Source organism: Hemitrygon akajei, chromosome 12 (assembly GCF_048418815.1).
Source record: "Hemitrygon akajei chromosome 12, sHemAka1.3, whole genome shotgun sequence".
Classification (NCBI taxonomy): Eukaryota; Metazoa; Chordata; class Chondrichthyes; order Myliobatiformes; family Dasyatidae; genus Hemitrygon; species Hemitrygon akajei.
This window is the reverse complement of record NC_133135.1, coordinates 38,098,660-38,114,003: the sequence shown is the minus strand read 5'-3', so window position 1 is coordinate 38,114,003 and position 15,344 is coordinate 38,098,660. Positions and strand designations below refer to the sequence as shown.

Sequence of the window (15,344 nt, the reverse complement as noted above, 5' to 3'; positions counted from 1 at the left end):
ATCTGAAGACAAATCAAAAGCTGGGAAACTGGCTGAGCAGCAGAAAGCAGAGGGATAAGTGAAGGTACTCAAATGGGTATCTGACTAATGGGGTCCAGTGAGGATATGCATTAGGGCAAAAACTATTTATGGTATTTATAAATAACTAGGTTATTGAAATAGAAAGCTGATGACATAAAGGTAAGGAGCACTGTAAGTGCTGTGGATGGAAGTATAAAATGATATGAAGAGATGGAATAGATTCAGTAAATAAGCTAATTAGTAGTTATATGGATATCAACATAAGGCAAGTTTGAGCTCATCCAGTTTGGACCTAAAAAAGCTGGAATACAACACTGGCTAAATGGTGAAAAACTAAAAGCTGTGAAGGTCCAAAAATCCATAATGTCAGGTACAGGAAATAATGGGAAAAAAACTAATGGCTTACAGACCTTTAGATATAGTGGAACGGAACACAAGAAGGTTTTGTCAGAGTTATGAAAAAGAAACACACCTTAAATATTGTGAACTGTTTTGGTCACCACACTTTAGGAATGATGTATTAGCCTGATAAGAAGCGCTGAATAAACTTAATGATGATACTGTTGTTGCGTGAATGAAGTCACCAGAGAGAAGATATGAAGCAGCCTCTTTATTCGACAAAACAAGGTACAGCAGGCATCAGATTGAGACCCTGTTGATGGAAAGGTCTGCTCGGCCCAGCCCAACAAGACATTTTATGTGCTAAAGATCAAAGATAAATTCAGGACAATTCAAACAAATCCAAATTAACAATGGCTTTTTTGAACCTCCCTCCTTCTCACCCATATTACAGACACCAAATACACAGAAATAAATCAGCATTGTCTACTCATTTTCTGAGAGTTGCATTTTAGATTTAATCTTCAGTGCATATTCAGATCTGAAGGTTGTTTGCTGAAGTCAATATTCGCTTTATGTCCTAACTCCAAAAACACCCTATCAATGCCTTGACACAGGGTTAAAATATAAGGGAAATTACACAAGTTAAAGTTGTATTCTCTGAAATGTAAAAGCTAAAATAGGAGCAAGTGAATGTTTTCAAGGTATTAAGGGATAAAGAGAGATAAATAATGTCTGTTGGCTGAGGAATTGAGGACTTGGGGCCACGATCTAAAAACCGGGAGAGATATTCCAGGATGAAGTTAAGAAACATTTGTGCAAAATATGGTCTGATACTGGTCGCAATTCATACCCAGTTATATTTTAAATTTTAAATCTAAGATTGGTTAACAAAAATCCAGAGAAGATAGTAAATGTTATAGGGCAAAGGTTGTTGCATAAGGTTTGATCACAAATCAATATTGTTAGCTGTATTTTCTAGCTCTTCAGCTGTAGCTCTCCATTTTCACCTGAATTAATAGATGTATGTGGTGCTCTTGTTCCAGAAAACACAGAAAGCAAATGTCCCTGCTTTAAAAACTCTCAAGTTAACTCTAGAGAGATTTAAATTGTATCCTATCTGTTCAATCAACCTTTTCGAACCACTTTAATACCACACTTAAGTTATGCTTTAATTTTGGCTGCTTTGTGAATCCCTGCTTTTAATTAGCACTAGATCCTTTTTTCCAGCTTTTAGTTGTTCAACCAGTTGTGCATGTTCCAGTTACATAGGTTCTGATCTCTGGAATTCTACCCCTCTTTCCCACCTCCAAAATCACAACAAAGCTTTCAGTCATCTTTTCTACCCACTCCAAATGAAACTTGGTATCTAATTTTATTTTATAACTCTCCTATAAAGTGCCTCACAATGTTATGTAAATAGAAAATTACTCTATAAATGACAGTTGTTCCTAAACTTCAGATAGTGTTGAGCAAAAGAAATCTTTGTGAAGCCATCTTTATAAAACTTCACATTGGCTTTCATGGGATTAATATCATCTTCTGATTCTCAAGCTGTGATTCACAATTTTATCCACTGCAAGCAGAAACTGAGCTACAGCAGATTCCAGGCTTGCTGCATAAATTCACATAAACAAGCTTTTTTTTTAATACATTCAAAGCCTTAGAAATACTTTTACAGCCGTCTGTTTTCATATGGTTATATGGTTATATAGGTGGTCCTTGTAAGTGTTTAATCTTGCTGGCACATTGGTAAGAGTACATGGGTAAACAGGAAGGAAAATCAGTAGAGGACGCCAGAAAATGCATATATCGTAAGCGATAATTTGAACATATAAATTGGTATCTATCTTTTTCATTAAGAAATTATGAAATTTTATAATATAACAAGTGTAAGAACGCAAAACTCTGGATATTTCCTTCTGAGGAAGTAAGTGTTAGTAAGACATTGTGAGTGATGAGAAGAGCCTGCCCTGAGACAGTGCCAGAATCATTTGTACACTGGTGCTGTGCATTCTTATCAACATTCTTTTTATAATATTAAGCATTTCTAAAATCTGCATGTTTTGGTTTTCATTTGCAGGGAAGACACAAGTGTTGCATTGGAAGTGTTGTGTTTTTAACAGATATCCTTTCCTTTTTCTACAGTCAGTTTTGCTATCAGCACCAATTAAAAGGGAAGGGGAGTCACCTACAGCGTCACCTCTCTCTGCAGACGACACTCATCACTCCGACAGATACCAGGTGGGAAAAGGCAAAGAATGGCATCCATTGATGGTTGTAAGGACCCAGGTGCAAAGTGACTCATACATATCTAGACAATGATCCAACTATTTGATTTCTTTTAAAGAGAAGAGATATAAGAATCAGGAAGTCCTTTTCAAAAAAGATCTCATCCATTTGCTTTATATAAAGAATATTATATATAATATCGAGAATGTTACATGTTAATAGGACTTACTTTTCAAACAGGACATCATTTACATGGGAAATCTGATCAGCAGGGGCCATTTTAAATAGGAATTCTCAGCGGAATTCATTAATAAAAAAATCAAAATCTTACAAGGAGTAAATGACAAAAGGGGAAAGTGAATCTGAGGTCAGTTCTATGAGTTTTAGGCAAAATTTCAAGTAATCAGCAATTATGATTATCCTCAAAATAATAAAAAAAATCAATATAATGCTAATTCATCCTGAACAGTTGCATAACCTTGATCACGTTAGCCAAACAGCATCATTGAAGCAAGTTGATTCCATCATTTGCAATGAATAATTCTTCTTTTATTAGCCATATTAAAGATTTTGATATCCAGCTGCCTTCTAGTAGCCACTGAAAAATATCATTTCAGTGGTAGGAATAAATAAATATACCCCAGCAAAAGCGGTTTGTAACACTATTCATTATGTCAACTGGAAAACTAAAAAGCAATTTTCATGGCATGTGAGTTTCAGGTAAAGAACATTGGCCTAGAAATTCAATCACATAGTGCCTGCTTTTTTTTGTATTGAAATGTGATGCAAAATTGTGATAGCATGCATAATGCAATATATCATCACTTTCAATCGTAAGGTTACGTGCATGTGGTAGGCACATGCACAAAACACATGGAGGATGCAGGGGTGATGTCAGGAGTTGTGCAATGCATCATTGAAACCTCCTATTCCTTATTGATTTATGCATATCCAATTAACAAGCAGCTTAGCCACACAGAAGAAATCAGGCCTAAACAATGGCCAACACTTAAATTTATTCTGTTTAAAGGGATTTCCAGTTATTTGCTAGTCTTCTGAGCAGTCAGTCAAAGCAGAGCTTATTGAAATCTCAAGATTCCATGTCTCTAGCGAATTGGAGGCGAAACCGCATTCTCTCCAGTGTGAAAGTACAGGTAATATGTTTGAGGCCCTGCTGAGCCTCCATTGTGACCAGGAACAAGATGAGAGAAGAACCTCTTGTTCTATTTTGTTTCCAGAAGCCAGGTTTGAACTTCAATCTGTCCAAACTGCAAAGCACATGGAAGCTGAGAGTGGTGACAGAGATCTGTTACCTGCTCCAGGCAAAACCTCAGTCATACACACGTGTGGATTGCTCTACCTACAGATACAAATAATACTAATGCCCTGTTTTTACAGCCCCTAAATCTTTCTATTCACAGTTTACTTCTCTTCTGCTCCTTCTGAATAATGCTTCAGCAATGGAAGCATATGCAACTGATATTACTAGGGCATCTGAAAAGAGACAGGCGCAAGAATGTGGTCATGGTTAGAGAAGGGGGACATATAATAAGACATTTGTTTGAACCACTTGATTCTTAAGAGTATGGGGGGGGGGAGTAGGAAATGTGACGTGAGAAGCAGGAATGGAAATAAATTCACCATCATCCTGTGTGAAATGTATTCCTTCAACGGACACTGTCTGAAGTACTGGTAGCACCCATTCCTCCAAATGGCTCAGGCCGTGAGCTTAGGTTTGCTGACAGAGTCTGTGATTGTTACCCCATTCTGCACAAGAGATCTACATAGTGTTAATGAGGGTGTCATCAAGTCATAGAGAGAGGCAGTATGGAACGGGCCTTTTGCCCTCTTCCTCATGTTCATGCTGACTATCAAACACTCAGTTTTACATCAATCCAAACCCACCCATTTTATTCTTGCTGAGTTCCTATTAATTCTTTCCCCTACACTCTCCCCCCCACCAGATTTACCGCCCATCTACGCACTACGGCAATGTGCAGTGGCAACTTAACCTACCAACCCACACACGTTTGGAATATGCGTGAGGAAACCAGAGCATAGGGAGGAAGTCCGTGCAATAACTGGGGAAAGAAAGCGTGTAAACTGCCGACAGACTGTACGAGGTCAGGATTGAACCTGCAGTGCAGAAACTGAAAGGCCGCAGCTCTATTGGCCGAACCAAGTGTGCTGCCTTGCATGCACTATTGTACGCCATCACTGAATCGTGTGTCAAACGAAGGAAGTGTGGAGCAGTGAGTGCATTGGATGTTGGGAGATGGCATTTGTTGACTTTGCACTTGAGACTGCTAGTCTTTCTTCTGGCACCTGCTCCTCAGGACATGACATGTGGTAATCTCACATTGCACCTCCTGTTGCTTTCTTACCTTCATTGGTATTTGTTGGGGACCGAACATGGAAGCCCACTCTCCAGATGAAGAAGGTCCCTGTGTTGCCTTTCCTCTTTGTACTCCCCTTGATCTACAAATCTCAGCAGCGGTTGAATTCGGTACTCAAGAGGTGCCAGGCTTTGTGTAAAGTATTGCAAAGTGGGTTTAGTGCAGGATAACTTCAGCTGGTGCACAGGACACCCAAAATTGTTCACCAGTAATGTACACCAATGTGCAAAACCTTGCAATTGGTGCCTCCTCAAACAAGTTGTTGTGTTGAGTGCACAATTGAAAATTATGCACTAATTGAATAAGCCCTGATTTCCCCCATAGAGCAGTCTTCTGCTGCATACTATAACGAATTTCTAGGCTGCCATGTTACTAGCTTTATTTTTGGAAGAATTAGAGAATGTACTCAAATCAGAAGTATCTGCAAGAGCAAAGGTGCCAGGGATCTTAAATTGCTGAATTCTTGTGAGAAAATTAGCTGAATAAAAATCAGATAACTCCAAGGCAGCCTCAACAAGAATTGTAATGGTATGGTGGATCTGATTCCACTTGCTGTGTGATTATCAGTGAGCCCATACCTATTATTCAGTCTGTTCCATTAATCATTCTGCGCTGGCTCGATGTGTTTTCTAAGAATCAACTTGAATGCAACATTGAGAACTTGGGAATGGGTTTCCTGGCTGTACCCAAGGTAAGCAGGAAAACAGAGAAAGTTTCACCGAATAATGAAAATCCTTTATAATTAAAGGGATTGCTGAAATACAGGCAACGTCTTTCCTATATTTGTTGCAAACTTATTTATTTACATGATGAGATAAGATAAAAGTTTAAAAGGTAAGAAAAGAAGGTCATTAAAGAGGTGACTTATAATTAGAACAAACTATTTTAATTTTTACATGTTTTGGGCAAAATCAAAGTTTTTATGATTTGAAATATGGAAATTAGCTGGCTTAAGAACAAATAAAAACAATGCATGAACATTTTTTTAAAAAATAGCTTGCTTAGAAACAAACAAAAAGAAATATTTAAGCATGATCCTTTGAATCAAAGTTTTGAGCTGTAGGAATTGATGCTCAAGCATCAGAGCTCTCCACCTACCCCGCACAACCAACAGTCCATTTTGTATCTTGGATGGTGAGTTTTAGCAAAGCTATTCCATCTCAGACATTGTGATGGTCAAAGCTGATATGTTCTCAGCTGGAGTTTACACTCTCACTTTCAAGACACTGGATAATGATCAAGATTGGAAACCCGAGTTGATTTACCTTTCCATAGCTCAAGAGTTCCGAGACCAATTACAGTGCACCTACTGTTGCTGTGGCTCATGTCAGTTAACTCAGTTCAAACCATGTTCTGTATGGCCAGCTACCATTCCCAATGGTGCTTTTGTCAGGTCAGTCATCAGAGGAACAGCAGAGCTGCAAAATCAAGTTAAAAAAATCAGCACAAATAGTGACTATATGCTGTACTTTCTTGGTGAGAGTTCAAGCTGTTCTACTTGTACAACATTAACATTTTCATGGAATGTGTAAACCTCATGCAGAAGCATCACATTTTTATCTGAAGTTTTTAGCTGTCAAATTAACATGTGAAAATAAAACACCTTCCAATGCTAATTTATTTGTTTGATTGAAAAAATGTAGTCTTTTAATAAGTTGGCATATTTTGCCCTTCTTTGCAATTAAGGCTTTGTGTCAATATTTTGTATTAAATACAAGTATAGTCTTCCCCATTAAATATAAATATTTTAAAAAGGAACTGATTTTTCCTAAGCAGTATTCTCCCATATTGTAATGCAAATATTTGCCCCCATTTTTAAAAGTCTCCTACACATAGTACTAGGAAATGCACACAGATATGGATTTTGTTTTCCATGAGCAGGGTGCACAAACCAGATTTAATTAAACTCAAGTGTTTTAGGCAAATTCGGAAACTGAGCCACCTGTATGTGTGAACGGGTGACTTGCTAAGGCTTATCCAATGAAATCTCCAGCACCAGACGCATGTTGGAAAGCAGCAACAGAGAGCTTCCTGCTACATCACCATTCGGTATTACCTTGAAAAGTTTACCTGTAAAGATCTGAATGAGAAGAATGCCAAGCCCAGTAACAGATCTACCCTCCAAGATGAACTAATGAGCTGGACTGGCTGGTCAATTATCAGCTGCCCTATGCTAGTCTGTCTGACCTACTGTTGAGTTTCTGATGCACCCCTGTGGTTTAATTTGGTTCCAAATTTCTATTGTTGTGCATGTCATCTGGGTTGCATCTCAAAACCTGAGGGATCCTATTGTGCAGCCACCTTGACTCCAAGGTAACCTTGCCTAGTGACGTCAACCCTATTTTGACCCAAAATGAGAATCATTTGACCAAGGAGTTGTGTGATTTTGCAAAAATGTGTTTTGTTTATTTATGTGTTACTGAATTTTGATTCTTTTATGTTTCCAATTCTGTAAAATGTCGGCCCCTTAATGTGGAATTCCGTGCTCCGTTTTTATTGATGAAAGTGATATTATGTATAGCAGGAAACGTGTTTCAGAATGTTATGTAAATGTACAACAGAGGATTCAGTTAATTACTATCAACCCAATAATTCATTCATGAAAGCACACCTTTAAGGAGAAATTACCTCTGTCAATGTTCTTCATGTTGTGTCACAAAGAAGACAAAATGAGAACTTGATGTTCTTCTTGACTTGCTTAATTTACAGTAAGTTCAGAGTCACTAGGAAGGATCTGGGGAGGACACCAAGGATCATACATGGCTGTATTTTAAAACATTGGGTCAGGTCAAGGACATTAAGTATAGTGGATTCTGGTTAATCGGGGCAGCAACTTACTTGGGGATAACAAAAGCTATTCGAGAAAATAGCTGGGATTCCCTTCATTTATTTGGGATACCAAGCTGCTTAACTGGGGAGACTATTGCCAAACAGTTTCTGGCTAGCGTGCACTTGCATGGCCATTAGACGCTATGCTGTGTTTAGAGCGAACAGTTATAAATAACATCAGTTGCATGTGCTTGTGTTCATAAAACAGTAATCCTTGTCAATGCAGGTTGTCGAGAAATAAGCAGCAAGACAATTCGGAACTCTTTTGCACACTGTGGTTTCAAACATTAAGGCCTGGATATTCCAGAAATGGCTAGTAATGAAAACAAAGCGATTTCTCTACTTCAATAAAATAGGATCTACGAAGAACTTGACGGTATCAACAATCATCGTAAATGTTACAATGAGAATGAAATTTGGAGGATGCAATCATTGATAGCCTTGTATGAAGGCAATCCATTCTCTGTACCAGATAGCTGCACTGACTTTGTTCATTTACAGTCAATCAAAAGAGCAATTAGAAACTAATTCACAGTTTTATACTGTAGTAGTATTATTGATTGTGTTCTCATTTGTTCTGTATTTTATTTAAATACATAATTTATCACTCAGTTAAACAATAGTTTGACTTTTTCATAGCTTTCTAACTATTTCCATGAAACTTTGGGTTATTGGGCAAAATGTTCTGGTGTTGATGTGTCCCAATTAACCAGAATCCACTGTATATTATTGGGTAAAAATGAAGGTGAAAGGAAGAGGCCATTCCCAACACATTAAATCTGTGAAGGGAACAAAGGGGTTAACTTTGAGAAGCAATTTTTATTGAATCAGAATTGAAGCACAAGATTGAATGCAAGCAAATGTAGCTGAAATCTGCATGTAAATTAAGCAATAGCCAATTTATTAACAAATGCAACTCTATGATTGAAACAAATGGAAAGTTTATTATGGTGAAATATTTTTTAAAAATGACCCACTGTATTAATCCAAAGATATAAGAAAAGTTACTGAGATGCTAAATTAAATAGTAAACTAGATGGGCCTTTTCCTACCTTCCTTTGTATTGTTCACATCACAAAATCAGAACTTTGAACAGCTGTTTTATTCAGTAAAATACAGCTTACTTTCAATACATCTACAAATGGGAAACTTCCCACTCCATTACATTTGAGGTTGCTATCACCTCTCCAACAATACTGTTAATGTTGTGCTTTTGTCAAGTAAATGGAAATTTATCAAAATTTCTAATTCAATGGCACTGTGGAGCAGCAATCTTATTCCAAAACAATCAAGCGTACAGAGAAGAATACCACTGTCTTCAGCTCATATAATTTTGAATCATTTATGTCAATAGACAGAGATATGATTGCTCATGAATTTGAGTTCAAGAAAAGGTACTCTTGAGAGTTATCGTTCAGAATTTTCTAGGACATAGACTGCAAAGATCTTTGATAAAAGTAATTGTTAAATTACAGTAAAATGTACATTAGAAAGGGTGCAGAACAGAACAATATCTGAAATGAGGGATTTTGAATTTATATAGAGTCAAGGAAATCCATGGAAAATCTATGATTGTTGAGAGAAGATTAACGGGATCAAACAAAGTTACGAGTGCTTCACTAAACTAAATACAAGTGTCTTTCAGGAAGCTCAAAAAAGTAGAGGGCTCAGATTTGAGAACAAGAATTAGAATCAGGTTTAATATCTCCAGCGTATGTCATGAAATTTGTTGTCTTTTGTGGCAGCAGTACAATGCAATACATAAGGATAGAGGAAAAACTATGAACTACGGTAAGTATATATATCTAATAGTTAAATAAGTAGGGCAAAAATAAAAATAAAGAATGTAGTGAGGTGCTGTCCATGGGTTCAATGTGTATTCAGAAATTGGATGGCAGAGGGGTCTGGACATTAGGCAAAAGAAACAGGAGTTCAATTTTTAGTGTAACATGATATGCATGGAGTGGTAGTAAGAAAATCAAATAATAAATCTCAAAAGGGAATTGGATATATATATATAAATAAATATAAAATAACATACACATCCAATTCCATATATATATATATGAATGAACAATGATGTAGGGCCATTGGAAAAGAGCAGGACAAATCGGAGAATGCTTCGATATTGCTGATGTAAATGTGATAGCCTAACAGTCTGCTGTTTTTTATGATTCCATAATACTAACACGGTGAGTGAACGAGAAAACTTTGTGTATGTGGCCTAATTAGTATTTGAGTATCTCAGTAAGTGAATTATTAGATGCTCACCACTTCTAATTATAAATAGTTTGGATAATTGATGCTCTCTTGTTGTTGATGAAAATGTGTGTTTTACTGTGTTGTGCTATCATTAATCTCTCACATGTGGAAGGAATACAGTGCCTGAGAATCTTCTCTCTATGAGGAACATTTATCTCCGTAACAACCTCATCAGTTGTCTGTAATCTTATGTTTGCATGATATTTTCCTTTTAACCCTTTCTTTCAGGCTGTAATCCATGGGTATTAATAGAGTTATGATCTGAAAATAATAACTCATTCTTTTTACTTTCTTTCATATTTTACTTCAGGGCTCTGTATGTTGAAATGCCACCTAGTTGTTCACCATCAGGGAAAATAATAACAGTGTATTTAGGAGACCCTTTTCAGTGGGTGGTTTGCAAACTGAAGAAGAAATCAAAAGGCATTGACACTTGAGCCTATCACATTGGGAACATACTGCTAAATTTGTGATTATATGGATATGCTTGCAAAGCAATTGGAACAATATTTGCAATTTAAAAGTGGTTCAGAATCAAAAATATGAGTTTCGTTAATGAACAAGAATGAAGAAGAGGATACTAGACATATTAAACTAAATGGCATTCACTCTCTTGGAGTACCATTCTTGTCATTGATGATAAATGACTGGTATTCTTCAGATCATACTAAATGGTTGCTCAACATCATGCTGAAGTTGTCTCACCACAAAATGTCTCATAAAGTAATATATGCTAGTTTATTAGTGGATTAATTTTTTGCAGTGCAAATTAAATACACTTTACCAACTGAATCTTGTAATTTACTTGGTGTAAATATTAGTCTGGATGTAAAAGACAGAAAAATAGTTGTCTCTTTCTACTATTTAAAACTACTGGCATGTTATTTGTAGAGTTACTTGTCATTTAACGAAAAAATGTAGCTGTTCTTCCGCAATTTTAACAAGCATTATCAATTCAAAGTGGATCTTTCTGTTCATGACATTTGCTTAAAAAGTTGAGGCAATTTTTCCTATTGTTTCCAATGTTGATAATAACAAGTTTATTTTCTTATCGAAATGCATAAAAATATTTTAATACGTAATTTACAAATGCACGACTTGCAGCGAGCGGCACGGGAAGTAGGAAGCCCCGCTGTAGGATGCTGGTTTGCTGCCACCTATCGACCGGTCGCCGCCCGTGCGCTTCGTGCTTTGCACTTTCACCTTTCGCTGACGGTCACGTGACCCGGCGTTCTCCGCGGCCTGGTGTACGCTGAGCAAGATGTAGCCTCTTGGTTTGAATCTAATGACATCCTCTCTGTTTCTGTGAACTGCACGGAACGGATTATAACGGTGTACAGCGTCCAGGTGCTTCATTCATGCCAAGTAATATTGACAGGTTATCCCATTTCAATCCTGCCATGGACCCAGCAGGAGTGGAGGATCCAGAACACACCAATGGCAAGGAGGAAGTAGGTTTTGTTTACATCCTGTGTAGTTGAGCAATGAGAGAATCCACTGCAATCCATCTGATTCAGGCATATATTTCACTTATATTCAGATAGCATCTTACAGTTGAAGTGCTTCCTGTTTATTTTTCACCTTTCTTTTCTGTTTTTCTTTAGACATTTTTGCGAGTAAGGTCCAACAGGCAAGCAAGGCTGAATGGTAAGGTTATGTTGTAATGCAACTTTTTAAATACTGATCTGGGGGAAATTTTCTTTTTTGGAAGGTGGAGGGAGGTATTTTAATTAAAGCAACATTCTTTGATTAAAAAACTCACTATCAAGCTGTAAGTTTTCGCTGTTTGCTATGATCTTGAATATTCAATTTGACGTTGTAGTAAGCATACTTTATATTGAGTAACTTTTTTACCTTTTATTTTGAATGCGAGGTGTTAATGCACAAGGATTTCGACAGTGTTTATTTTCAACATCAACCCTTTTTGGGGTGAATTCATCCTTAGTTTTAAGTGATTTCACATTTGATCCCCATGGCATTCTGTTGTGTTTGTCTTTCTCCGACATCTGATTGAAACAGAAATAAAACTGATGACAGTATTAATGTGTCACATGAGAGCATTGTTTAAAAATAAAATAAAATTCTACCTGGCTTGACACAACTCTTGACCAAGTATCTAGGATTCCTTTCATGGCTGAGCTAATCCAAACAGCACTAACTATATGAGTCTTAATGAAGCATTTGAACATCAAGTACAGAAAAGATACGCCTGAAAATCTCAACTTTTAAAAAGTTGATTTGTCATTAAGCTAATCAACCTGGTGTAGGTAATGTGTTGAGTTAGGCTGTTATGGCATATTTTTGATCAAAACTCTATCTTAGTATCCTAACGAATTTCTTGTAACTGATCCACCTCAAAACAAACTTGACATATACAACGTTGAATCCTTGGGGTTTGGGTTAACTAGCTAGATTTAAATCTGAACGCCAGAAATTCTGCAGATGCTGGAAATCCAAAGCAGCACACACAAAAATGCTGGAGGAACTCAGCAGGTCAGGTAGTATCTATGAAATGAATAAACAGTCGACATTTTGGGCTGAGACCCTTTTTCATGGCCTGAACTTGTGCGTGTTACTTTAGATTGAATCTGTACGATTGCCGACACTACCAATTTCTACCCTTACGACGCACAAGGTTCTTACTGCACCTGCTTCAGCTCATCTGTTCATGAAACTCTTATCAATACTTCTGATACTATGGAGTGACTAACTTTTTTTGTGACATGGAAAACGGTCTTGTATAGTGTGGTTAGGGTCTGCACAAAACTATCTTGCGCAGCGCATGGATAAGGTCTGGAGTGACTGCTAGGCCTAATTGTTGAAGTAGATTCCTTTTTAGCACTTGGAGGGAATTTCGGTAAGGGTATGAAACAAAAGGATGTGAGAGCTATAGAAGGTAGAAAAAGATGGTTTAGAATGGATACGGACATAATTGGCTGAATGACAGTTTTCTGTGCTGTAAGCATTATGTGATCTAGTGGATTACCTCATCATAACCTTAAAGGGCTGTGACCTAGAGATGCTCTCCAGAAGCTTGAACATAAAAAGTCTTATTTGACAGTCCAGTGGATTTCTATCCAACTACTGTGATCTGTGTTGTACCACTTTTAATACAAAGTTTTAAGATGAAACCTTGGCTGCCTTCTTGGGTGAAATATTATCCCTTCCATCTTGGCAAATGTTTATCCCCTCAATCTTGATAACTAAAACTGACTTAGTGGTCATCTTCTCAGTGCATTTTCTAAAAAATTACATGCCTGTATCACCTGTGTTGACCACCATCATTCTGTCTTCTAGAATTGTGAGGTCATTCAAAATCCTGCTGCTAATGTTCTAAATCATACTGAATTCTATGAAAGAAAATGGACAGTCAACTTTTCAGATTGAGACCCTTGGTCCTGGCCTGAAAAGCTAATGGCCTATTTCCCTCCATTGAATCTTCCTGACCCTCCAGCACCTTTTGTGTTGCTACATTTTCTAGCATCTTCATACCAAATATTTTCAAGTGGTATGATCCAATGAGATGCCTTGGAACAACTTGGGGGGGGGGGAGGTGTGTGTGTGTGTAGAAATTATTAATTTAATATATATGTTTCCTTACACTAATTCTGTCCATTGCTATCTACACTATTAACCAAGTTTTTCTTAAAAAATGATATCAAATTCAAGGTGCATCTTTGTATAAAAAGGAAAGAACCACTATAACTCTTAAAGAATTTGAGTGGAATCTCCTATCAGAGTTCAGATGACATATATAAGCCAGCAGGGCTGTGCTGTTCCAGAACATAACATCATATGATCTATTAATTAGATCATTAGTGTTTATGCAGTCACAAGGAGTCTTTTTGTTGTAAACATTTGCATTGGGCCCTTAGACTGTGAGTTAACTGTAGTTATCTTCTACCATTAATGGGCAGTTTTTTTTTACGGTTGTCCATGCTTCAGTGAGGCAAAGTCACTGCACTCATTACTTCACCAAAATGATCATCGCTGAGAAATGAAAACCTGAGCCTGTGTCCCCAACACAACAAATCTGGGCCCCCTTCATATTCTCTGCATGTAGAATGGCCTGATTTAAAAAAAAATAGTTTAACCTATCTTTTGGAAGTAGGAAAATACTGAAAAATATTGGATATTCCCGATCATTTCTCGGATGATAGCATTAGTAATAAAACAAACTTGAACATGCTGGATGCTGTAATTGCCTTTAATTGGCTATCTAATTGATACAAGATAAACTAATTAAAATTTTAATCATGGGATTAATTGCAGTTTTTTTGAAACAGGCTAGCAGGTGCATTTCTGGATGTGTAGACATATGGTGAAATATTTCAAATTCTGCTTTATTTCTTTAATTATTATAGTTCTCCACTTTGAAATTCTTTATCTTCATTATTATGAAGCGTTGTGACAAAAATAACCTGCCTGAGAAATTATTAGTAGGCAGAATTTCATTGAAAAGTGTAAGCTGCTTTATTGGAATCCCATATTCACTTGGCATTAATAATGGTCAAAAGTAGCTGCAATTTATTGTCAATGTTTAACTGTTGAAGTGGAATGGGTCTCAGTAGTGCTGCTCACTGGACTTTTCATTTGTTATTGAGAAATGGAGGTGATGAGCCACATGGAGTGATAAGGCAATATATAATCATCCTGCCAGCTGGAATAACATCAGTGCTTCCACCAGCACAAGTGGTAGCAAAAGGGTAAAATAAGCAGCTGAATGGATGGAATTATCTCAGTGGCTGACTTTTGTTAGTTGTAAACAATATGGTCTGAATTGTACAGAACAGTGTTGTACTGAGTTTTAGTATGTTTTTGAGTGTCCTTTTGTTCCTGCCCATATTAAAGAATTATATACAATTATTTGCATGGCCATTTTGGTAATAGCCTGGGGTTGGCTTTTGGGGAATTCTTGCTGTTCGTCTCTCGTATTTTAATTGACACTTATTTCCATTGTTAACTTAGATTCTCCCCAGTCAGCGTTATAAAGTAGTCATGATTTGAATCCTGCAGAGTGAATAGAAAAGAAAGTTGAACTCTATATCTAAAGTAATTGCAAAGGTATTCCATATTTTTATTAGTCCTGCCGAAGGGTTTTGGCCCAAAACGTCAACTGCACTTTTTTCCATAGATGCTGCCTGGCCTGCTGAGTTCCTCCAGCATTTTGTGTGTTGCTCAGATTTCCAGCATCTGCAGATTTTCCCTTGTTTGTGCATATTTTTAATTGTCATTTTATCTGTATGTATCAATAGTTCCACAATT

At 37.0% G+C, this 15,344-nt stretch overlaps 1 protein-coding gene across 5 annotated transcripts in view; it reads left to right on the top strand.

Moving 5' to 3' along the window:
- The window catches only part of rnf220a (ring finger protein 220a), a 453,324-nt gene that overhangs the window by 314,726 nt on the left and 123,254 nt on the right, over nt 1-15,344 (top strand). For 4 of the 5 annotated variants that reach the window (XM_073062918.1, XM_073062919.1, XM_073062916.1 and 1 more), the window contains 2 exons: nt 2,509-2,604; nt 11,684-11,726. In XM_073062918.1, coding sequence (XP_072919019.1) covers nt 2,509-2,604; nt 11,684-11,726 — 139 coding nt within the window. Of the gene's footprint in view, nt 1-2,508; nt 2,605-11,275; nt 11,531-11,683; nt 11,727-15,344 lie in introns of those variants that run through there. The other variant, XM_073062920.1, reaches the window with a different exon arrangement.